The sequence below is a fragment of the Bos javanicus genome, chromosome 2 (genome assembly GCF_032452875.1).
Source record: "Bos javanicus breed banteng chromosome 2, ARS-OSU_banteng_1.0, whole genome shotgun sequence".
In the NCBI taxonomy this organism is placed as follows: Eukaryota; Metazoa; Chordata; class Mammalia; order Artiodactyla; family Bovidae; genus Bos; species Bos javanicus.
Window position 1 is genome coordinate 4526210 of NC_083869.1, and position 25703 is coordinate 4551912.

Genomic DNA, 25703 nt, shown 5'->3' on the forward strand with positions numbered 1-25703 from the left:
AAGTTTGGGCATTCTGTACATTTATAGTATATCTCTTTATGGGTTTGCAGGGGGAGTTGTTTGTTTTCTGGGGTGAGTGGAGTTGGTCTTGCTTTTTTATTTTTATGTGGAAAGTTTAAACATAATACAAATTTGAACATAAGAATTTATTCCCATAATCCAGCTTCAGTTATTAACTTAGTCCATGTTTCATCTGTATGCCTATCCACTCCCTTTTTTTACCGGCTCTTTTGTCCCGTGGAGTTTTCCCTTTCCCCCGCCATCTCTTTCCCTGAATTTGTCAGTTGTATCCCCATTGTATTAGTTTCCTTAGGGCTGCTATAACAAATTATCACAAGTTTGGTGGTTTGAAACAACGCAAGTTTATTCTCACAGCACGATGCCTAGAAGTCCCTCCTCAGGGAAATCCACTCTGCCTCTTCCCAGTGTCTGCTGGCGGTTGGCAGGCCTCTGCGTTGCTTTGCCTGTGGATGCACCACTCCAGTCTCTGTTTCCATATTCACATGCCCTTGCCTCTGTCTGTCTCAGATCTCCATCTCCTTTCTGTTACATCAGTCATTGGATTTAGGACCAGCCCTATAACTTTTTTGTTGTTCAGTCGCCAAGTTGTGTCCTACTGTTTGTGACCCTGTGGACTGCAGCACGCAAGACTCCTCTGACGTCCACTGTCTCCCGGAGTTTGCTCAAATTCATGTCCATTGAGTAGGTGATGTCATCTAACCATCCCATCCTCTGTTCCCCCTTCTCCTTTGACCTACAGTCTTACCCAGCATCAGGGTCTTTTCTAAAAGACTCTAAGTCTAGAATGATCTTATGTCAAGATCCCTAACTTAGTTACATTTGCAAAGACCCTATGTTTTTATATTCACAAGCACCAGAAATTAGGACTCCAGTGGCTCATTTTAGGGAACACAGTCCATGCCCCCCTCTCCCATCGCTAGTTTCACTTATTCTCCTCTGCGTTTTCCAAGTTGTTACTTTAATCTAAAGGCTTGGTTTTTCCCCCCGTTTAGCAAAATTCCTTCATAAGTTGGCAGTTTAGTGTTTTGTTGTTTAGTTGCTAAGTCACATCCAACTATTTTTGTAACCCAATGGACTGTTGCCCACCAGGCTCCTCGGTCCATGGATTTTCCTAGGCAAAAATACTGGAATAGGTTGCCATTTCCTTCTCCAGAGGATCTTCCCGACCCAGGAATGAAATCCACATATCCTGTGTACAGGTGGATCTTTGTCCCTGGCCACCTGGGAAACCTGGTGTTAGTATTATACCAGGAGAAATATGCTGTCTGCTGTTCACCCTTTTTTGAGATATTAACAGTCTTGATGATCAGTATCTGAATTCATTGCATTGCAGAATGGTATGTTCTCATTCTAGACGTGTTCTCTCAAACCAGTTCTCTTCTAGCATTTGCTTCTACCACTCTGCCAGAATTACACATCAGGATCATTGATGATTTCCACAGCACTAAGCTCTGGTCTGAGCCGCATGTGGCCTCTCTACTACAGTACACATTTGATCACTAGCTATCTTAATCGACTTTTTTCACTCAGCTTCCATTAACTTGCTTAGGTCAGTATGAATACATAGGTGTAATAATGATTGTGAATACTAAACGAATTTAAATTTTAAGTACAAAGGAAATGTGTAGGTAGAAAGTAGAAGAAGCAGGTAAGAGTCAAAATAGTTGCTTCCTGAAGAGAGACAAGCAGGAAGTGATGAAGGATGGGAAAGAGATCGGCTGTGTTTTGTTAAAAGCTCTTTAGTACTATTTGACTTTTTAAATAATGTGCCTTTACTACATTGACAAAACTTTTCAATCCATTAAAAAGTACCTGACAACATAGTGCTTTAATTTTACCGTAGATCCATGTAGCAGATGTGTCATTCTTATCCTTCGAATGCCCTCAGACTCTTGTATTCTGGGTTTGTCTCTTGTCTCTTCTAGAATGGCAGTGCGGAAAACCCTCATTCCCCCTCAGCCTCCTGACGTGGCCAGCCCTCGCGTGGAGAGCTCTATGCGGAGTACGTCTGGGTCGCCCAGGCCTGCAGGGTGAGCACATAATTGAGGACAGGACAGTCTAGTAACATGCGACAAACTTCACATAATTTGTCTGTGTGCATCTGAAAAACCCATTTTCTAAGCTGTGTGATCTGGACACATTTCTCAACCTCTCTGGTCCTTAATTTCCTTATTTACGAAATGGGCATGCTTATAACATCTTCCTCATAGGATTCCTGTGTATTCACAGCACTTAGAATAGAGCCTGCCTCATAGTAAGCACCCAGTTCCTGTTGCTATCAAAAACGGCATTATGATGACAGTTAATACATGCTATTTTATTTATCTTCTTAATTCTAAAAGTAGTATTTTGGAAAAGAAAATGAGACAATATAAAAATTTAAGTATAAAGTAAAAATCTTTGTTCCATTCTCCACTCACCTCTCTAGTCCCACTCCCCAGAGTAATTTGTTACTGTTTTAGCCTCTGAGTCTTTGCAACCCCATGGACTATATAGCCTGCCAGGTTCCTCTGTCCATGGGATTTTCCAGGCAGGAATAGTGGAGTGGGTTGCCATTTCCTTCTCCAGGGGATCTTCCCATCCCAGGGATTGAACCTGCATCTCCTGCATTGGCAGGCAGATTCTTTAACACTGAGCCACCTGGAAAGCACCCCCAGAGTAATATTAATTGGTTAAAGTTTTGTTAAGTATCTTTCCACATACGTGTGTAGATAGGCTGATAAGTTCTTAAAAATAAGATTTTATTGATTGTTTATTATATGGCATTTTTTACTTATATCAGTAATATCTTACTGTGTTAATATATTTAGATCTACTTCTTCATAAAACTCATTCAAAAAATTATGAATGCCGTGTGTGTACTAAGTATCATTTCAGAATCCAGGGAAATAAAAGTGACTGAAACAAAGGGTCCATTCCTTAAGCTTGCCGTCTAGTGAATGTAGAGAAGTAATAAATATGTGAAGAAAAAGAAACCAATGTAAAAGGAATATAAGTGATGGGAGAAGGGGTGATGACTTACAGGAAGGCTTCTCTGAGCATAGGTTTTAAGAGCCACGTGTTCCCTGATGTAAGACTGTGTTGGGCAGAGGAAAGAGCCGAGACCTGGTCTTTGATGTAGGAGTACTTGCAGTCACCATTTTGTACATTAGTGCAAAAATGTACAAATAACCATGTAATCAGAAACTGTACATGGTTACTTATAATTTTTTTGTGACCTTAAAAACATTTGTGAAAATATTAAAAACGCTCTTCCTATTTCTCTAGGGAATCTCTCTGGCCTAGGGATCAAACCTGGGTCTCTTGTGTTGCAGGCAGCTTCTTTACCATCTGAGCCACCGGTTCAGTTCAGTTCAGTTCAGTCGCTCAGTCGTGTCCAGCTCTTTGCGACCCCGTGAATCGCAGCACGCCAGGCCTCCCTGTCCGTCACCAACTCCCGGAGTTCACTCAGACTCATGTCCATCGAGTCAGTGATGCCATCCAGAAAGCCTATAATATATAGGGAAATAGAAAAAAAAACCAAAAAACTAAAATTTACTTAGTACACTGTAATTTGAACATCAGAAGCACTGAGACATTAGAACATTAAAATGTTTTATTTCTTTGTAAAAACTCATCAAGAGTTCACCCTCTGTATCCGAGGGTATAAACACATGCTGAGCATCCACAAATTTGGTATCTGGATTTTCATATCCCCTGGGGGATGAGTACTAAGGGACTTAATTGGAACTCAACTTAATTGGAACAGTGCTTGCCTTATTCACATTATATAATTTGTGCAAGAGTCCTTCTATGCTTTAGTGAATTGTCATATTGCTTTCTAAATTTGGATCTGCCCTGACATTTTATCTTTTGTATTTTCAGTATTGTAAATTTTCTCCATGAGTTCCTTTAATGTGAGGTTTTTGCCAGTATCACTTACAGGGATAGCTTATCTACCTTAACTAATCCTTGGAATCTGTGTGCACATTTCATAGTAGCATCTTTATCCTTGCTAGTGCAGATAAAGATTTCTCTTTGGAGAAATGTGTATTTAGGCTGTTAGGTGTTTTGAGCTGTTAGTAAATTTTGCGATTTATCAGTCGCATTGTTTGCAAATATTTTCTCCCAGTCTGAGGGTTGTCTTTTCATTTTGTTTGTTGTTTCCTTTGCTGTGCAGAAACTTTTGGGTTTAAGTAGATCCCATTTGTATATTTTTGTTTTTACTTCCATTACTGTGGGAGACAGATCAAATAAGATAATGCTGTGATTTATGTCAGAGAGTGTTCTGCCTATGTTTTCCTCTAGGAGTTACATAGTGTCCAGTTTCACATTTAGGTCTTTAACCTATTTTGAGCTTATTTTTGTGTATGAAGTTAAGGAATGATCTAATTTCATTTTTTAAACATGTGTGTCACTGTTTTCCCAGCACCGTTTGTTGAAGAGACTGTCTTTCCAACGTTGTGCACTCTTGCCTCCTTTGTCATAGGTTAATTGACCACAGGTGCGTGATCTTATTTTTGGGTTTCTGTCCTGATCCATTGATCTGTAATTCTGTTTTTGTGCCAGGACCTTACTGTTTGGATGACTAGTTTTGTAGTATAATCTGAAGTCAGGAGTTTGATTCCTCCGGCTCCATTTTCTTTCTCAAGATTGCTTTGGCTATTCGGGGTCTTTTGTGTCTCCAAACAAATTTTGAGATTTTTGTTCTAGTTCTGTGAAAAATGCCATTGCTAATTTGATAGGGATTGCATTGAATCTGTAAATTGCCTAGAGTAGTTCAGTCATTTTGACGATATTGATTCTTCCAATCCACGATCATGGTATATCTTTCCATCTGTTTATGTCTTCTTCAGTTTCTTTCCTCAACATCTTATACTTTTCCGAGTACTTATACTTTTGTTTCCTTAGGTGGGTTTATTCATAGGTATTTCATTCTTTATGAGGTGGTGGTAAATGGAATTGTTTCCTGAATTTTCTCTTTCTAATCTTTTGTTGTTAGTGTATAGAAATGCAGCAGATTGCTGCGTGTTAATTTTGTAACCTGCAAGTTTACCAGATTCATTGATGAGTTCTAGTAGTTTTCTGGTAGCATCTTTAGGATCTTCTGTGTATAGTATCATGTCATTTTGTCAACAGTGACAGTTTAACAACCTCTTTTCCAATTTGGATTCCCTTTACTTCCTTTTCTTTCCTGATTACTGTAGCTAAGACTCCCAAAATTATGTTGAATAAAAGAAGTGAGAGTAGAATCCTTGTCTTATTCCTGGTTTTAGAGGGAATGCTTTCAGCTTTTCACCACTGAATATGATGCTAGCTGTAGGTTTGTCGTATATGGCCTTTATTATGTTAAGATATCGGAGAAGACAATGGCACCCCGCTCCAGTACTCTTGCCTGGAAAATCCCATGGACGGAGGAGCCTGATAGGCTGCAGTCCATGGGGTCGCTGAGGGTCAGACACGACTGAGCGACTTCACTTTCACTTTTCACTTTTGTGCATTGGAGAAGGAAATGGCAGCCCACTCCAGTGTTCTTGCCTGGAGAATCCCAGGGACCGGGAGCCTGGTGGGCTGCCGTCTATGGGGTCACACAGAGTCGGACATGACTGAAGTGACTTAGCAGCAGCAGCATGTTAAGATATGTACCCTCTTTGCCCACTTTCTGGTTTTGGTATTAGGGTGTGATGGTGACCTCAAAAATGAGTTTGAAAGTGTTCCTTCCTCTGCAGTTTTTGGAAACAGTTTCAGAAGGATAGATGTTAACTTTTCTCTAAATGTTTGATTAAATTTGCCTGTGAAGCAATCAGGTCCTGAACTTTCATTTATTGGGGAGTTTTTAATCACAATTTCAATTTCGTTGCTTTTGATTGGTTTGTCCTTTTCTTCCAGGTTGTCCGTTTTGTTGGCACACTGTTTCTCATAGTAGTCTCATGATTCTCGGTATTTCTGTGGAGTCAGTTGTAATGTCTCCTTTTTCATTTCTAATTTTATTAATGTAAGTCCTCTCCCTTTTTTTCTTCATGAGTCCTACTAAAAGTTTATCGATTTTATCTTTTCAAAGAACCAACTTTTAATTTCATTGATGTTTGCAATTGTTTTGTCTCTATTTCATTTATTTCTGCTATGATCTTTATGATTTCTTTCCTTCTGCTAACTTCAGATTTTGTTTGTTCTTCTTTCTCTAGGGGTTTTAGGTGTAAGGTTATGTAGTTTATTTGAGATTATTCTTTTTTTGTGAGGTAACATTATACTGCTATAAACTTCCCTCTTAGAGCTCCTTTTGCTGCATCCCATAAGTTTTATGCTTTAGTTTGCATTTGTCTCTAAGTATTATTTTATTTTCTCTAAATTTCCTCAGTGATCCCATTGCTTGTTTAGTAGCATGTTGTTTAGCTGCCATGTGTTTGTGTTTTTTATAGTTCTTTTCTTGTACTTTATTTCTGATTTCATAGCAGTTGTGATCAGAAAAGATGTTTGATATGATTTCAGTTTTCATAAATTTACCAAGGCTCACCTTGTGATCCAGCAAGTGGTCAGTCCTGAAGAATGTTCCATGTGCACTTGAGAAGAATGTGTATCTGCTGCTTTTGGTTGGAATGCTCTATGAATATTAATTAAGTCCATCTGATCTCATGTGTCGTTTAAAGCCTGAGTTTCTTTATTAATTTTCTACCAAATAATCTGTCCGTTGTTGAAAGTGGGGTTTTAAACTACCCCACTATTGTTGTGTTACTGTCGATTTATCCCTTTATAGTTGTTGGTATTTGCCTTACATACTGAGGTGTTCATATGTTGAGTGCATATGTATTTATAGTTGTTCTATTGTCTTCTTGGACTGAACCCTTGAACATTATGCAGTGTCCTTCTTTTTCTCTTATAACAATATTTGTTTTAAAGTTTGTCTGATACAAATATTGTTACTCCACCTTTCTTATGATTCCCATTTGCATGGAATACTTTTTGCCATCTCCTTAATTTCAGTCTGTAAGTGTCCCTAGGTCTCACATGGGTCTTGTTTTTATTTTCATCCAACCAGTCTTTTGTCTTTTGGTTGGTGCATTTAATCCATTTACTCTAAGGCAATTATCAATATATATGATTCTATTGTTGGTTCAGTAGCTAAGTCTTGTCTGACTTCTTGAAACACCATGGAATGCAACATTCCAGGCCTCCCTGTCCATCACCAACTCCCAGAGTTTACTCAGATTCATGTCCCATTGAGTCGGTGATGCCATCTAACCATCTCATCCTCTGTCATCCCCTTCTCCTCCCACCTTCAGTCTTTCCCAGCATCAGGGTCTTTTCACATGAGTCAGTTCTTTGCATCCGGTGGCCAAAGCATTGGAGCTTCAGCTTCAGCACCAGTCCCTCCAGTGAATATTCAGGGTTGATTTCCTTTAGGATTCACTGGTTTGATCTCCTTGCAGTCCAAGGAACTCTCAGGAATCTTCTCCAGCACCATATTTTGAAGGCATCGGTTCTTCGGTGTCAGCCTTCTGTATGGTCCAACTCTTACATCCATACATAACTACTGGAAAAACCATAGCTTTGCCTATATTGACCTTTGTCGGCAAAGTGATGCCTTTGCTTTTTAATATACTGTCTAGGTTTGTCACAGCTGTCCTTCTAAGAACAAGTGTCTTTAAGTTTTGTGGCTGCAGTCACTGTCCTCAGTGATTTTGGAGCCCAGGAAAATAAACTGTGCCACTATTTTCCACTTTCTCCCCCTCTGTTTGCCATGAAGTGATGGGACCTGATGCCATGATCTTAATGTTTTGAATGTTGAGTTTTAAGCCAGCTCTTTCACTCTCTTCTTTCACCTCCATCAAGAGGGTCTTTAGTTCTTCTTCACTTTCTGCCATTGGAGTGATATTATCTGCCTATGTGAGGTATTTCTCCCAGCGATCTTGATTCCAGCTTGGTATTCATCCAGCCCAGCATTTTGCACGATGTACTCTGCCTATAAGTTAAATAGCAGGGTGACATTATACATCCTTTATGTACTCATTTCCCAAATTTGAACCAGTCCATTGTTCCATGTCCATTTCTAAGTGTTGCTTCTTGACCTGCAAATAGGTTTCTCAGGAGACAGGTGTAGTGGTCTGGTATTCTTTAAGAATTTTCCATAGTTTGTTGTGATTCACACAGCCAAAGGCTTTAGCATTGTCAGTGAAGCAGAAGTACTTTTTTTTGGAATTCCCTTGCATTTTCTGTGATCCAGCATATGTTGCCAATTTGATCTCTGGTTCCTCTATCTTTTCTAAATCTAGCTTGTACATCTGGAAATTCTTGATTTATGTGGTGTTGACGCCTAGCTTGAAGGATTTTGAGTATTACTTTGCTAGCATGTGAAATGAGTGCAATTGTATGGTGGTTTGAACATTTTTGGCATTTTCTTTCTTTGGGATTAGAATGAAAACTGATCTTTTCCAGTCCTGTGACCACTGCTGAGTTTTCCAAATCTGCTGGTATATTGAGTGCAACGCTTTTTAACAGCATGGTATTTTAGGATTTAAAATAGCTCAGCTGAAATTTCATCACCTGAACTAGCTTTGTTCATAGTAATGCTTCCTAAGACTCACTTGACTTCACACTTCAGGATGCCTAGATCTAGGTGAGTGATCACACCATCATGGTTATCCAGGTCATTAAAGACCTTTTTTGTATAGTTCTTCTGTGTATTTGTGCCACCTCTTCTTAATCTCTTTGCTTCTGTTAGGTCCTTGCCTTTCTGTCCTTTATTGTGCCCATCTTTATATGAAATGTTCCCTTGCTATCTCTAATTTTCTTGAAGAGATCTCTAGTCTTTCCCATTCTATTGTTTTCCTCTGTTTCTTTGCATTGTTCACTTAAGGCTTTCTCATCTCTCTTTGCTATTCTCTGGAACTCTGCATTCAGTTGGGTGTATCTTTCACTTTCCCCTTTACCTTTCACTTCTCTTCTATTTTCAGCTATTTATAAGACCTCAACCAGTTTGCCTTCTTGCACTTCTTTTTCTTTGGGATGGTTTGGTCGCCACCTCATGTACCTTGTTACAAACCTCCATCAATAGTTCTTCAGGCAGTCTGTCCTTCAGGCAGGCTGTCTGTCAAGTCTAATCCCTTGAATCTCTTTGTCACCTCCATTGTATAATCATAAGGGATTTGATTTAGGTCATACGCCAAGGAATTGATGCTTTTGAACTGTGGTGTTGGAGAAGACTCTTGAGAGTCCCTTGGACTGCAAGGAGATCCAACCAGTCCATTCTAAAGGAGATCAGCCCTGGGATTTCTTTGGAAGGAATGATGCTAAAGCTGAAACTCCAGTACTTCGGCCACCTCATGTGAAGAGTTGACTCATTGGAAAAGACTCTGATGCTGGGATGGATTGGGGGCAGGAGGAGAAGGGGATGACAGAGGATGAGATGGCTGGATGGCATCATTGACTCGATGGACGTGAGTCTTGAGTGAACTCCGGGAGTTAGTGATGGACAGGGAGGCCTGGCATGCTGTGATTCATGGGGTCACAAGGAGTCGGACACGACTGAGCGACTGAACTGAAACTGAACTGAACTGAATGGTTTAGTGGTTTTTCCCTACTTTCTTCAATTTAAACCTGAATTGTTCAATAAGGAGCTCATGATTGGAACCACAGACAACTCCATGTCTTGTTTTTGCAGAGTGTATAGAGTTTCTCCATCTTTGACTGCAAAGAATATTATCAGTCTAATTTCAGTATTGACCATCTGGTGATGTCCATGTGTAGTCACCTCTTGTGTTGACGGAAGAGGGTGTTTGTTATGACCAGTGTTTTTTCTTGGCAAAACTCTGTTAGCCTTTGCCCTGCTTCATTTTATACTCCAAGGCCAAGCTCCTGTTATTCCAGGTATCTCTTGGCTACCTCCTTTTGCATTCAAATCCCCTACAATGAAAAGACTTTTGGGGGGGTGTTAGTTCTAAAAGGTCTTGTAGGTCTTTGTAGAACTGTACAGCTTCACTTCTTCAGCATTAGTATTTGGGGCATAGACTTGGATTACTGTGATATTGAATGGTTTACTGCCGGGGTCCAGCCCCGGTGGATCCAGGGGTTTCGAAGGGGAGACGGCTTCGGCGATCAGGAAACAATAGCTTATTAAATGTTAATTAAAGATATAAAGAGTGGTTAAATAAGGATAGCTCAGTGAGGAAATTCAGTGGAGAAAAGAGGCTGAATAATTCTGCCAGAAGGTGAGAGAAAGAACAACATGGGGAGACCAAGTTTCGGTGAACAAGGCCAGCACTTTATTTTCCAAAGTAGTTTTTATACCTTAAGTTATGCATAGAGGATAATGGGGGAAGGGGTAGAGTCATGCAGTAAGCCAGGCTTTCTTCCTGCAAACTTATCATATGCAAAAGTTTAGGTGTTTTGCATCATCTTCTGGCCCAGAGGCCTGTTAACATTTTAAGACCCTTTCTTCAGAAAACTTCTTTTTCTCTAAAGGTGATTAGTCAAGCACCACCCTCCAAAAGCATTAGATAAAGTTGCATTCTTACAGGGCAAAGGTGTGGTGGGCTATAACAAGAAAAAGAATTAACTCAAGGGTCCAAGGTCACAAACATTAAAGCTACTACTTACACCAAAATCAAAACACTGCCAGGGACACAGCAGGTAAGGGATATGGAAACTTAGCAGCAAACATTGGCCCAACAAGTGAAAATCCCTTCACCAATACAATTTCTAATCAATCTTTTAACTGCTCAAAGGAATCTGTATTTAGACAGTTTAGAACATCTCATGCCTCTCACAGTTGGGAGGCTCCGAACAATCACATGTGGCCAGAAAAACCTATTCATGCAGGCTAGAGGACTTCCAAAGGAGTTTGTAGGTTGAAACACTATCACACCCAGGAACTTTATTAACTGGAGCTGTAAGTTAACCTCAGAGAGAGGTAGTGGGGGACATCCCCCCATAAAGTCAGAGGTGTAGATGAGAGCACAAAGCAGAAAGTAGGCAGACTCTGGTTTTGGGGGGTAGATGCTCGAGAATTTCCAGGGGGGAACTCCTGAGGCTTGATCCCACCTTTGCGTATGCTGAGCCTCCTTCCTCATGACCATTGCCATGAGTGGAGCTCCTCACCGCCAGCTCCACCGGCATTTCCCCCTTTTTTATTTTTTAAAACAGCCAGATGCAGCTCAGTCATGAGCTTCTGAATGTTCTGCCGAAGAATCCTGGCAATACAAGGAAGAATGATTATGAGAAGCAAAATTAAAGCACCAGCAGTGATATAACCAAGGATATTAGACAAGATCATTCTGTCATTTTTGAGATTGCACCCAAGTACTGAATTTCAGATTCTTATTGACTATGAGGGCTACTTCATTTCTTCTAAGGGATTCTTTCCCACAGTAATAGATATCATGGTCATCTGAATTAAATTTGCCCATTCTGGTCCATCTCCTGCTTGACATGTCCAGTTTACCTTGATTTATGACCCTGACATTCCAGGTTCCTATGCAGTATAGTTCTTTACAGCATCAGACTTTACTTTCACCACCAAACACATCCACAACTGAGTGCCATTTCTGTTTTGGCCAAGCCTCTTCATTCTCTCTGGAGCTGTTTCTCCGCTCTTCCACAGTAGCATATTGGACACCTACCAACCTGGGGTGTATATATATATATACACACACACATCTTCCTGTGTCGTATCTTTTTGCCTTTACATACTGTTCATTGGGTTCTCGAAGCAAGAATACTGAAGTAGTTTGCTGTTGCCTTCTCCAGTGGACTATGTTTTGTCAGAACTCTCCACCATGACCTCTCCACCTTGGTTGGCCCTGCATGGATGTCATGGCTCATCGCTTCATTGGGTTAGACAACGCTGTGATCTTTGTGATCATTTTTGTTAGCCTTTTGTGATGTGGTTTTTGTTCTGAAGGGTGTGGTATTGTGGCACTTGATTCTTCTGTCTGCCCTCTGATGGATAAGGATAAGAGGCTTGTGCAACCTTCCTGAAAACTAGGTCTTACTCTGATGGGCAAGACAATGCTCATTAAATCTTTAATCCAATGTCTGCTAGTGGGTGGGGCTGTGCTCCCTTCCTGTTAGTTGTTTGGCCTGAGGCAGGCCAGTCCTGGAGTCAGACAGGCTCTATGGTAAGGCTAAAGGCTACCTTCCAAAGGATCTGCCCCAACATATACCTCCCAGGACTGCTGCTGCCAGTGCCCTGTCCCTGCGGCAGGCCACTGCCAATGCATGCCTCTGCAGGAGACCCTCAGATACTCACAGGCAGGTCTGACTCGAGTCTCCTGTGGGGTCACTGTTCCTTTCCCCTGGGTCCTGGTGCGCACATTGTTTTGTTTGTGCCCTACAAGCATCTCTGTTTTCACCAGTCCTATGGAAGTTGTGTAATCAAATCCCACTTTCCTTCAAAGTCGGATTCCCTGGGGATTCCATCCCTTTGCCAAATTCCCAGGTTGGGAAGTCTGATGTGGGGCCTAGATCCTTTGCAGTGGGAGAACTTCTTTGGTATTGTGGGTCTCCAGTCTGTGGGTCACCCACCCAGCAGGTATGGGATTTGATTTTATCATGACTGCGCCCCTCCTGTCGTCTCGCTGCAGCTTCTCCTTTGTCCTTGGACACGGGGTATCGTTTTTTTGATGCAAACATCCTCTTGTCAGTGGTTGTTCAGCAGCTACTTGTGATTTTGGTGTTCCCCCAGGAGATGAGTGCACATTTGGAAATCATTCTGCTTTCTTTTACAATGAATTTGACTACTCTAGGTACCTCATATAAATGGAGTCCTACAGTACAATCACCCCTCGATATCCCTGGGGCATTGTTTCCATAACCCACACCACTGCAGATACCAAAATCCATAGAAGCTCAAGCCCCTTATATAAAATGGCACAGTCTTTGCATGTAACCTATGCATCTCTGGATTACTTAAATACATACAGTGTCGTTGCTGCGTAAGTCATAGCGAGTATGCAGCAAGTTCAAGTTTTGCTTTGTGGAATTTTTTTTCCCTGGATATTTTCCATTTCCTGCTGGTTGAATCCGCAGATGTGGAGCCTGCCAGGTATATAGAGTGCCAACTGTCTTTGTCTTTGTGATTGGCTTATTTTACTTAATGCAGTGTCCTGAAATGCACCCCTCAGATGGTTTTTTGGTATTTTTTTTTTCAATCTGTGCCTAGTTTTTTCAACCTTTTGTAATGGTCTTTAGCATAGCAGACTTTTTGAATTTTGATGATGCCCAATTTATCTGTTTTTTTTCCTTCTATGAATTATGCTTTTAGTATCATGTCTAAGAACTCTGATCATGAAAGTTTCATGGTTTTACATTTTTGCATTTAGATTTCTGATTCCTGTTTAGTTCATTTTCTGAGGTCTCAGTCAATATTGAATTTTTTGCCTATACAAGTCCAATTGTTTTTGGCCTTGAGCTTGAGTGTATTATCTTGTGTTGCTTTTGATACTTTTGCATTTTCAGTAGTAGTAATATGAATAGGCAAACTTTTACAGCTGTTAAATGAAATATTTGACTTAAAAAAATGTTTGAGAAGAATTTGTAAGGACATTAATTTTGTCATATAAAGCTGACAAAAATCAATACATTTTTGAACAGTATATTTGTAGATGTCTGAAGTATCTCTGATGAAACATATACTGGAAGGTTATAAGAGTGGTGCCTGTGGGTAGAGGGCTGGGTATGCAAAGTGGAGGGAAGTTATTCTCAATTTGTATTGTTTTGCATCTACTCAATTTTTGAAGCTCCCAAGGCAACATACACAGTAACAAATTCTTGGAGGGAAAAATACACTACCTTGATGAAAACTGATTGCCTTTCAGTGAAGTGACTTTCAGTAATTTGTTTAAACTGCTCTTTGTTTTCTAAGTTAATTTTATTACTGCCTATAAAAACTTGATGGCAATGGTTCTAAAACTTGAATTCCCTGTAAAAGTTACTTTAAAGTTCAACTTCTAAAATCAAGGAATAGAGTTTTAGTTGTACTGTGTGTTGGACAAATATTCACGTCTGAGATGATCCAAGTTAAGTAAATTTTCTGTTGTTTGCTACATCATCTTTGCTTTTATTTTTCAGTGCCAAACCCAAGTCAGAAATCCACGTATCAATGGCCACTCCAGTCACTGTGTCTATGGAGACCATGTCCAGTCAAAATAGTGATCAGCCCACCATTGCAGTCCCACCCACCACTCAGCAGCCTCCACCAGCCATTCCAACTATGATTGCAGCAGCTAGTCCCCCGTCACAACCAGCGGTCGCCCTTCCAACCATTCCTGGAGCAGTTCCCATCACTCCACCCATCACTACCATTGCCACTGCCCCTCCACCGTCAGCAGCCGTGGGTGGCAGTCTATCTTCTGTTTTGGGCCCTCCTGTACCAGAGATAAAAGTTAAAGAAGAAGTGGAACCAATGGACATCATGAGGCCAGTTTCTGGTAAGTTCATTTGTAGGATACTCTTTGCTGGCAATTGCTTCTTCCCCTTTTCTTACTCTCCTCAAGAGTCCAAACTCTTGTATGACCCTCAGTCTGGAAGCCTGACTCCTAGATTCCCATTTGAAATTTCCATTTCATTAGTTTTTAATAAATAGAAGAAAGCATCCTTTTCCAAACTTAAAACCATATTGCTGCCATTTTTGTAACTAATTTTATTCCTCACCCAAATCAATGAAAAGATTGTTTCCCCAAGAGTATTTTTAAACATAGCTTCTTATATTAATTAAGGAAGTATTACCATATAAAGAGGATCACAATACTGTCAACTTAAAAAATAGTCATAATCTAAAAATTGAGATTTATGTTTTATTCAGTGGAAATTTTTAGGACTTTTAGCCTGGGAGACAGCATCTCAAGTGACCCTTAAAGAACTGCTATAAGGAGGCAGGGGGAGGAGTCGGGTTATATAGAAGTTTGCAGCACGGGACAGGTGGTCTGAACTATGAAAATATTTTTGTGAATTGAAGAAAACCAGATATCTCAAGTTAAGGAATTTAGCGCTTTTCTATGTGTAGGAAGATCAGAGAGTCTGGGCTCACTGAAATCGTTCCTTTCATACGTATCTCAGCTCTCTCTGGCCAGGATCCTTCATTTTTCCTCAGTGCTCACCACAGGGAGTGGCTGCAGCCTGACGGCTGCCAAACCACAGATACAGTTCTCCTTCCTGGTTATCTTGGAGAGCTAGGTGAGTGTGACATCCTTGTTGATTGATAAGGCAGATGATACTCCATTTCTCAGTGTGATTATAGCTAAATGCTGATTAATTTATGATTGATTACCTCCCAGTATGCTTTGCCTTTGTTTATGCAATAAAGTAAGATTTGCATTGTTAAAATTAGTCTCTTGATAAACATTTATGATTAGTAAAATCTCAAAAGTACCACTATCCCTTTTTGTTTTCTTCTCAACTCTAAACTTCCAGTTTGTAGAAAGGCAGGTCACTTGAGAGGCTTGCTTTCTGTTTGCTTGATTTTCCAGGCATTTGTTTGTTTGTTGGGTTCTTTGTTGTTTTGGGGCGGGTTTTTGGCTGTGACCCTTGGTTAGGCATACGAGATCTCTGTTGTGGCACTCAGGGTCTTCATTGTTGCCTGCCAGATCTTTCATTGAAGCACATGGCCTAGTTGCCCCGTGACATGTGGACTCTTAGTTCCCTGCCAAGGGAACCAAACCCATGTCCCCTGCATTGGAAGGCAGGTTCTTAACCACTGGACCACCAGGGAAGTCCCTGTTTTCTGTTTTTTTCATAATTTATTGTGGAGTCTTATTTTTCCTGACTATAAAAGTAACATTCAGTGTATGAAATTTATGTAATACAGACAAAGCCAAAGTGAAAAGCAAGTCACTTTGTGCTGTAGTTACCTACTATTACCCTCTACCACTTCGGCATGAAGGCCCCCACCTCCCATAACATTCGTTCAGTTAAGAGGCGTAGTCATACTGTGCCTACAGTTTGTAAATCTGCTGTGTATTTATTTGCTTATTTATTTTCATTTATAATGCCATGAAACATCCTATGGTAACACCCTATGATACTTCAGCACTTCTGTTGAAAGATGCTATGGGTCACCCCGGAGGGGAAATGAAATGCTGTTCATCTGCTCTGTCACCCTTCTAGACAGTTCCTCTTACCTTTCCATACTAGGAATCTGACCCTAGTTCTTCCTCAAATTGTAGGGCTCAGCACCAGCCTTGGTTCTGTCAGGCTTTTCACCAAGCACTTTGTACAGATCATGCACATCTCCCATCTTCTTGAAGATTACATTCTAGTAAGAGTTCAGTTCAGTCGCTCAGTCATGTTCAACTCTTTGCAATCCCACGGACTGCAGCAAACCAGGTGTCCCTGTCCATCACCAACTCCTGGAGTTTACTCAAACTCCTGTCCATCGAGTCAGTGATGCCATCCAGCATCTCATTCTCTGTCGTCCCCTTCTCCTTCTGCCCTCAGTCTTTCCCAGATCAGGGTCTTTTCAAATGAATCAGCTCTCCGCATCAGGTGGCCTCAGCTTCAACATCAGTCCTTCCAATGAACACCCAGGACTGATCTCCTTTAGTGTGGACTGGTTGGATCTCCTTGCAGTCCAAGGGACTCTCAAGAGTCTTCTCCAACACCACAGTTCAGAAGCATCAATTCTTCTGCACTCAGCTTTCTTTACAGTCCAACTCTCACATCGATACATGACCACTGGAAAAACCATAGCCTTGACTAGACAGACCTGTGTTGGCAAAGTAATGTCTTTGCTTTTGAATATGCTATCTAGGTTGGTCATAACTTTGCTTCCAAGGAGCAAGCATCTTTTAATTTCATGGCTGCAATCACTATCTGCAGTTATTTTGGAGCCCAGAAAAATAAAGTCAGCAACTGTTTGCACTGTTTCCCCGTCTATCTGCCATGAAGTGATGGGACCAGATGCCATGATCTTCGTTTTCTGAATGTTGAGCTTTAAGCCAACTTTTTCACTCTCTTCTTTCACTTTTACCAAGAGGCTCTTTAGTTCTTCATTTTCTGCCATAAGGGTGATGTCATCTACATATCTAGGGTTATTGATATTTCTCCCGGCAATCTTGATTCCAGCTTGTGCTTCTTCCAGCCCAGCATTTCTCATGATGTACTCTGCATATAAGTTAAATAAGCAGGGTGACAATATACAGCCTTGACGTACTCCTTTTCCTATTTGGAACCAGTCTGTTGTTCCACGTCCAGTTCTAACTATTGCTTCTGACCTGTATACAGGTTTCTCAAGAGGCAGATCAGGTGGTCTGGTATTCTCATCTCTTTCAGAATTTTCCACAGTTTATTGTGGTAAAAAGTAAAATAAAGGACAAAATGTAAGGGAAAGTTAGGGCTGGAGGTGTGATTTTTTTAAAGAGTTTTAAAGGGAAAGCTTTACTGAAGAAATGATCTTTGAGTAGAGACATTGAAGAGATGAAGTGCTGGCCATGAGAGTATTTGGAAAAAAAGCATTTCAGACTAAGAAAGCAGTAAATGTAAAAGCCTAAGATAGTAATGTGCCTCTTGTGCTCAACACATAGCACAGAGGCATTGACAGATGGAGCTGAGTAAGCGAGGGCAGTGGGAGAGAGAAGGCCAGAGATACGGGTCAGGACTGTGAGAGCTTAGGAGCCTCTGGAAGGACTTTAACTTTGCTGAGGGAGCTGGGAGCTATGAGAGGGTTCTGAGGAGAGGAGGAACTTGAGTTCAGTTCTGTTTTTAATAGACCACTCTGGTTACTCTGTAGAAAAAAAGACTGGGAACAAGATTAGAATTAGGGAGATGTGTTTAGAGGCTACTGCTTTAACAGCAGGGACCACTGAAGGTTTCAGCCAAGGAAGTAGCAGTACCAGTGGTGACGTGGTGAGAGTATAGATATTTTATTGAAGAACTGAGAGGATTTCTTTAAAGAGGGATATTGTGCATGAGAAACAGCATCAGAGGAAACTAAAGATTTGATCTTAGTAACTAGAAGCATAGGACTTCCCAGATGGCACAGTGGTGAAGAATCCACATGCCACTGCAGGAAGCGCAAGAGACACAGGTTCGATCCCTGGGTCAGGAAGATCCCCTGGAGTAGGAAATGGCACCCCACTCCAGTATTTTTGTGTGGAAAATTCCATGGTCAAAGGAGCCTGGCAGGCTGCGGTCCGTGGAGTCTCAAAAGAGTCAGACATGACGGAGAGACCGAGTACAAACACAAAACTGGAAACCCTCATTTTCAGTACAGCAGGGGGACTCCATTGTGTAGGGAGAGATTAGAAGTTAGTTTTTGCTCTGGTGAGTTTGAGTTAGACTTTCAAGTGGACATCAAGTAGTCTGATCTGTAAGCCTAGCTTTTAGAAGAAAATTAAGTTGCCGGTGTAAATTGGGGAGTTGCCATTATATGTATGAATTATGTTTAAAGCCATGAGCCTGGCTGGGTAATGGATAGAATCATCTGAGGAATGAGTGCTGATAAGAAACAGAAGTAGTTGTAAATTGAGCCCTGGGGCACTGCACCATTTTCAGAAGGGAGGAGTCCAAAACCAGCAAAGAAGACTAAATGGACAGGCTGGAGTGATAGGAATAAAACGTGGAGTGTGTGATGTCCTGGAAAGCCAGGACAAGGGTTACAGCTGCTGAGAGATAGAGTAAGGTAAGCACTGAGCAGCGACCATTGGGTATAACAACATGAAGGTCATGCAGATCTTGAGAAGAGCATTTGCCATGTAATCATATTGGGCCACAGCATGGTGGGGTGTGGGTTCAGGAGAAAGCTGGGAGATAACTGTGAGAGACATTGAGTATAAACAGCACTTGAGGGACTTGTTATAAAGCACCAGAAAAAGGAAGGCCAATAACTGAAGGGAAATGATGCCAAGTTTTCTTTTTGGCTACACTGGGTCTTCGTTGCTGCACGTGGGCTTTCTCTGGTTGCTGTTCTTCATTATGGTGCCCAGACTTCTCACTGTGGTGGTTTCTCTTGTGGAGCACAGGCTTTAAGCGTGTATGCTTCAGTAGTTGTGGCAGGTGGGATTTTCCCAGACCAGGGATTGAATTCATGTCCCCTGCATTGGCAGGTGGATTCTTAACCACTGGGCCACCAGGGAAGCCCCAAAGTTATTTTTAAGACAGGACAAATGAGTTTTGTATGTTAATTGGAATGAGCCAATAAAGAGGAAAGAACTGATGATGCAGGAAAAAGATGAATTCTTGCGGCGATGTCTGAGGAGATGAGAGTGGGTGGGACCTACCTTGAAAGTGAAGGAATCTGCCTTTCCTGAAAGCACAGAGAGAAAGGAAGTGCCTGGTCACCGTGCAAGTGAGTGGGTATATGTGGTGGGAATTTATGGACGTTTCCTTCTGATGATTTCTGTGTTTTTCTGTCAAATAGAAAGCATAGGCATTAGCTGAGGGAAAGGGCAGTATGGGAAGTGTGGAGGGCAAATGGACTTGGCAGATGCGGGAGGATCTTCCAGCAGCAGTGCCGGCCTGCTGTCAGGAGGCCTGTTTGCATTGCTGTGTGTTTTCCTCTGGCTGCCCTCAGCTGCATAGGTGTAGACTTAGTTGGAGAGTTGGGTTTAACCTGCTGTGCTTTTTGTTCAGTGAGTGCAGTATAGCATGAGAAGGGACAGTAAGTGAATAAATAAAATTGATAGGAGAGCTAAAACCCGATGATCAGAAAGAGAAGATATTAGAGGGATGAATGACAGCAAAAAAACTACTATGGTTAATGGAAAATAGTTCTTAATGGTGTATAAGAATTGTTGGAGGTGAGTTGCTAAGAGAAATGACCTGGAAAGAGAGTTGCTTTTGACTGGAAAGTCAGATGTTAGAGATTGAGATTAGATGACAGAGTTGAGGCTGTGACTGTTGGGAATGGATGGCTGAGGAATGGTAGAAGGAAAGGACGGACCAAGGATACAGTAGAAGAGTTGAGGTGAGCTTTTATCATGAATTGCAAGTCACCAGATATATGACCCATACAAGCCCAAACAAACGCTGTTGGCTTTGTGCTTAGCATGCTCTTTGTCTGGAGGCACTGGACTGGCTGTGCTCTGAAGCCAGACCACCTCTCTCACCACCCAGCTCTCCATCACTCTCTGTGCGGTGTGTGCCACATTTCCCATCATTAAGTTGAGGGGCAATACTGTCCGCTTACCCAGATTATTATTGAAGCCTATATGAGGTGATGGGTTATCTCCTAGAAATTACTGTTGAGAGACTTGAAAAATAGTGGCTTGAACATGTAAGTTTTTATTGTTTCTCTTGAAGTGAATCCTGGGGCAGACAGTCCAGCCATGTTATGTGGATTCCATAAAATCTTTAGGGATCCAGCCTTCTACCACCCCTAGAATTTGACCCTAATGCTCTTGACTCAAGATAGCTGCTGGAACTCTAGCTATCCCATCTGAGTTCCAGGGTCACAGGAAGAAGACACGGAGTGGGTAAAGCCTTCGTTCTTCTAAGGAAAGTTCTTAAAATTTCTGCAAAGCACTAGAATTTTAATTTCAAATAGCCATACCATACCGTAAGAGAAACTAGTAAATATAGTCTTTCAGCTGAGTGGCAGTGTGCCCATTTCAGGGTGAGGAGCACCTTGTACTAAGGGAGATGAAGGTGTGAGGCGTCAGAGAGCAGCGGGCAACCTCTGCCGCAGTTAGCGTGCTTTAGCAGCGTCCTGGGCACGTGTAGATATTGGCTGTCTTTTCTGTCTTTGTTAACGCTCTCTCTGATGGAAGTCAGCTGACACTCTCCACCGTGTTTGGGTTCTCATACACGTGCACCCTGTTTCCTATGACAGCAGTTCCTCCTCTGGCTACCAACACCGTGTCTCCGTCTCTTGCATTGCTGGCTAACAACCTGTCCATGCCTACAAGTGACTTACCCCCTGGTGCTTCGCCAAGGAAAAAGCCTCGGAAGCAGCAGCATGTGATTTCAACAGAAGAAGGGGATATGATGGAGACAAACAGCACTGATGACGAGAAGTCCACTGCCAAGAGTCTTCTGGTGAAGGCAGAGAAGCGCAAGTCTCCTCCCAAGGAGTATATTGGTAATGCTCACTTGAGTTAACTTTGGTCATGGAAAGCTTCCCACTTAAGCTAGGAGTTTATCCCTGAGGCTGTTTACAGTAACTATTTCACTTACAGCTCATCTGCAGAAATTGTACCAGGAAATATTGTTGCAAATATATAGTAAGCTATATAATGTTGTCTTTTTCTTCTCGTTTAAATAGATGAAGAAGGTGTAAGGTATGTCCCAGTGCGTCCAAGACCTCCCATTACTTTGCTCCGTCACTATCGGAACCCCTGGAAAGCTGCTTACCACCACTTTCAGCGGTACAGTGATGTCCGGGTCAAAGGTCAGTTTTGCCAGAAATGGTTAGTGTTGACTCATGCAGTTGGTTTTTCATTCAGCTGTGTTAAAGTCACAGTAGAATGAAAAGACAGAATCACAGTTTTCCAGCTTCAAAAAGAACCCCGTCAGTTTTGTTATAAATTTATTGTTTACTCTTAAGCATAATATACAGTTGAGCATAAAATTTGGAGAATTATCCTTTGCTGTGGAAAGCTATATGTACTTTACTGAGAACACAGTCTAATGAATAAGACTACTGTGTTGCCACTCCCCAGGTAGTGACAGATGACCTCCTTAGCCCCTAAAGTAGTTGAGGAGGAGCTATACTAGATTGTTATGGGACATAGACCACAGTAGTCCCAGGCTGCTCAGATGTACATTCAGCATAAGCCCTAGAAAGTGTATTTTCCAAAAGGCCTTTTGTTTAACATATGTGAAACAAAAGATCTTTTGTTCAACATTTGTTCAAACATATGTGGGATGATCTAGTGTGAGCACACAGTAAATGTTTTTGTGGTTGTTGAACTTGAGAATAACATTCTAATAAACAACACTTACAGTGAAAATGGATGATAGCAGTTTGCTTGAATCTGCAAATATTTCTGTGGATAGACTTTAAGTGTTATTAGTCTCAAATATAATCATTGCATAGAGAAGTGTGAGTTTTCAGAGAATTGGCCATATTTCCTATTCCCTCAAATAAATTGTATTTAGAAGCTTCTCCGAGGGTTCCCTTGAAGCCTCAAGATGAGTCCAAGTTAGATGGTGCAGACTAAAGCCCATGAGCAGGAGTGAAGATCCTGACAGTTCAGTCTCTGAATGGGAGCACAGAGGTGGCTGCACTGCCCTGCTTTTCTTCCTCGTGAGTGTACCCTGAGTTTAGAAAAGAGGGTGAGACTTCCAAAGAGAAATCAGAGGCTGTGGGCCTTTGGTGAAAGTAGGATATGAGCCACCAAACATTTCTTCACACCACAGAATTCCATATTGTAGCAGGAAAATATTTACAGTTTCCCTAGTAACATTTTAAGGCTTATAAGAAAATACCTATTGCTTATTGGAATTCACTCTTCATAAGCTATCTCAAGGTAATTTGACAGCTGAAAATATTGATGATTCCTAAATCTGCTGTTCAAATATGTATGTATTAATCATTTTGTGCCAAGTCTCTTGACTATTAAACTTTAATTGAACTGTTTTGCCTAAGCTGTAAAGTCATATTCGTATAAACAAGTAAAGACAGAATACTGAAAACAGGTAATTCACTTGAAGAAAAGGAAAAAAAGAAATGGCAAGAAGCACAGGAAGCAAACAGAAAACAAATAATAACCTGGCAGACTTAGCCTTACATATCAGTAATTACCTTAAGTGTAAATAATCTAACATATCAATTAACACACAGATTGGCAGAGAGAATGAAAAAAAGATGCAACCATATTCTGTCCGTAAGAAGCTTCAGATACAGTGTATCATAGAGTGACAGTAAAAGGATGGAAGACCAAACGTTGCAAACGTTGATTTTAAAAGAGTGGTTATATTAATATCAAATAAAATAGACTTCAGAGGAAAGAAAATTACCAGAAATGAAGAAAGGCATTACATACTGATTTAAAAAATAGTCAGCAAAACCCAAGAGCTTCAGAAATATGAAGCAAAAACAGCTGAAAGAAATAGTAGGCAAATATGTGGTTATAGTTAGAACATCAACATACTCGTCTCAGCAATTGATAGAAGCACTTGATAGAGAATCAGCAAGAATATGCAAGAAGTGAATACCACAAACCAACATTTAGTAGACATTTATAGGACACTTGAACTGCAGCAGAATACATATTCTCTCAAGATGCACATAGACCTTATTTAGGATCATGCTGCTGCTGCCGCTGCTAAGTCACTTCAGTCGTGTCCAACTCTGTGCGACCCCAGAGACGGCAGCCCACCAGGCCCCGCCATCCCTGGGATTCTCCAGGCAAGAACACCGGAGTGGGTTGCCATCTCCTTCTCCAATGCATGAAAGTGAAAAGTGAAAATGAAGTCACTCAGTCATGTACGACTCTTTGGGACCCCATGGACTGCAGCCCACCAGGCTCCTCCATCCATGGGATTTTCCAGGCAAGAGTACTGGAGTGGGGTGCCACTGCCTTCTCCATTTAGGATCATAAACCTCAACAATTTGGAGAGAGTTGAAATCATGTAGAGCATCTTCAGAGAAGGCAATGGCACCCCACTCCAGTACTCTTGCCTGGAAAATCCCATGGATGGAGGAGCCTGGTAGGCTGCAGTCCATGCGGTTGTGAAAAGTCGGACACGACTGAGTGACTTTACTTTGACTTTTCACTTTCATGTATTGGAGAAGGAAATGGCAACCCACTCTGGTGTTCTTGCCTGGAGAATCCCAGGGACGGCAGAGCCTAGTGGGCTGCCGTCTTTGGGGTTGCCCAGACTCAGACACGACTGAAGCAACTTGGCAGCAGCAGCAGCAGAGTATCTTCATTGGCCATGATAGACTCAAACTAGAAACCAATAACAGATAACAGAAAAACCTTCAACCCATGGGAATTAAACATGGGGATGGCCGTGGTTCACTATAGGGACAAAGATACTGGCGGCAGCAGTTCTGGGGAGTACTCATTGGGATAGCCCTCCCAGAAGCTGCCATTAGCTACCCCCAGCAATCTCTAGGCTCCAGTGCTGGAATGCCTCAAGCCAGATAACCAACAGGGCAGGAACACAGCTCCACCCACCAGCTCATGCTTGTGCTAAGTCATTTCAGTCCTGTCTGTGATCTGATGGAGTATAGCCCTCCAAGCTCTTCTGTCCATGGGATTCTCAAGGCAAGAATGCTAAATTTGGTTGCCATTTCCTACTCCAGAGGATCTTCCTGACCCAGGAATCAAACCTGACTCTCTTGCATCTTCTGCATTGGCAGGCAGGTTCTTTACCACTAGTGCCAACCAGCAGACAGCTTAAGTCTCTGAGCACTGCCCTGACCACCAGAGAGACAGAACCCAGCTCCACCCACCCCTTGGCAGGAACCAGGCCCTCCCATTAGGAAATCTGCACAAACCTCTTAGCCTCATCCACCAGCGAGCACATAGCAGAAGCAACAACCACAGTACTGCAGCCTGCAGAATGGAAACCACAATCACAGGAAGCAAGACAAAATGAGACAGCAGAGGGACATGTCCCAGACGGAGGAACAAGATAAAACCCCAGAACAACCAAGTGAAGTGGAGACAGGCAGCCTACCAGAAAAAGAGTTTGAAATAATGAAAGTAAAGAAGATCCAGCACAGAAAAAATATAGAGGCATAGATTAAGAAGATACAAGAGATGTTTTACAAAGACCTAGAAGAACTAAAGAACAAAGGTGAACAACACAGTAACTAAAATGAAAACTACACTAGAAGGAATCAATAGCAGAATAACTGAAGCAGGAAAACATATGAGTGATCTAGAAGACGAAACGGTGGGAATCACTGCCGTAAAACAGGAGAAAGAAAACCGAGTGAAGAGAAATTAAAACAATCTGAGAGAGCTCAAGACAACATTAAATGTACCAACACTCACATTAGAGGGGTCCCAGAAGAGAGAGGGAAAGGACCTGAGAAGATACTTGAAGACATAATAGCTGAGAACTGCCCTAACATGGGAAGGGAAATAGTCACCCAACTCCAGAAAGCAGAGTCCCAGGCAAGAAAAACCCAAGGAGGAACACACCAAGACATAGTAATTTTTGTCAAAAAGACAAAAATAAAACATTAAAAGCAACAAGGGGAAAACAACAGGTAACATACATGGGAATTCCCATAAAGTTATCAGCTGATTTCTCAGCAGAAACTTTGCAGGCCAGAAGGGAATGGTGCAATATATTTAAAGTGTAGGAGAAAGAACCTACAACCAAGAATACTCCACCCAGCAAGGCTTTCATTCAGATTCAATGGAGAAATCAAAAGCTTTACATACAGGTAAAGGCTGAGAAAATTCAGCACCACCAGACTAGCTTTGCAACGAATTCTAAAGGAACTTCTCTAAGTGGAAAAGACCACAACTAAAAATAAGAAAATTGCTAATGGAAAAGTTCACTGGCAAAGGCAAATGTACAATAAAGGTAGGAAATCACATCCACACAAATATATCACAACCAGCAGTTGTGAGGAGACCACAAATACAGGATATTGGAAATGCATTTGAAATTTAAAAACCAGCAGCTTATTAACAATCTTGTCTGTATATAGACTGCTGTATCAAAACCTCAGGATAACCACAAAGTCGACAGTAGATACACGCTTAGAAGAGGGATCCAAACACAACGCTAAAGTTAGTCACTAAATGACAAGAGAACAAAAGAAGACCTGCGAGAAGACCTGTGAAGAAAAAAGACTAGGAAAACAA

At 41.5% G+C, this 25703-nt stretch overlaps 1 protein-coding gene across 11 annotated transcripts in view; it reads left to right on the forward strand.

Annotated features, from left to right (window-relative positions):
- Positions 1 to 25703, forward strand: part of SAP130 (Sin3A associated protein 130) — a 77855-nt gene that overhangs the window by 43109 nt on the left and 9043 nt on the right. For 7 of the 11 annotated variants that reach the window (XM_061431837.1, XM_061431854.1, XM_061431861.1 and 4 more), the window contains exons 15-18: positions 1947 to 2051; positions 14065 to 14423; positions 20759 to 21007; positions 21191 to 21316. In XM_061431837.1, coding sequence (XP_061287821.1) covers positions 1947 to 2051; positions 14065 to 14423; positions 20759 to 21007; positions 21191 to 21316 — 839 coding nt within the window. The remainder of the gene's footprint in view (positions 1 to 1946; positions 2052 to 14064; positions 14424 to 20758; positions 21008 to 21190; positions 21317 to 25703) is intronic. The other 4 variants (XM_061431886.1, XM_061431893.1, XM_061431903.1 and 1 more) reach the window with 1 other exon arrangement.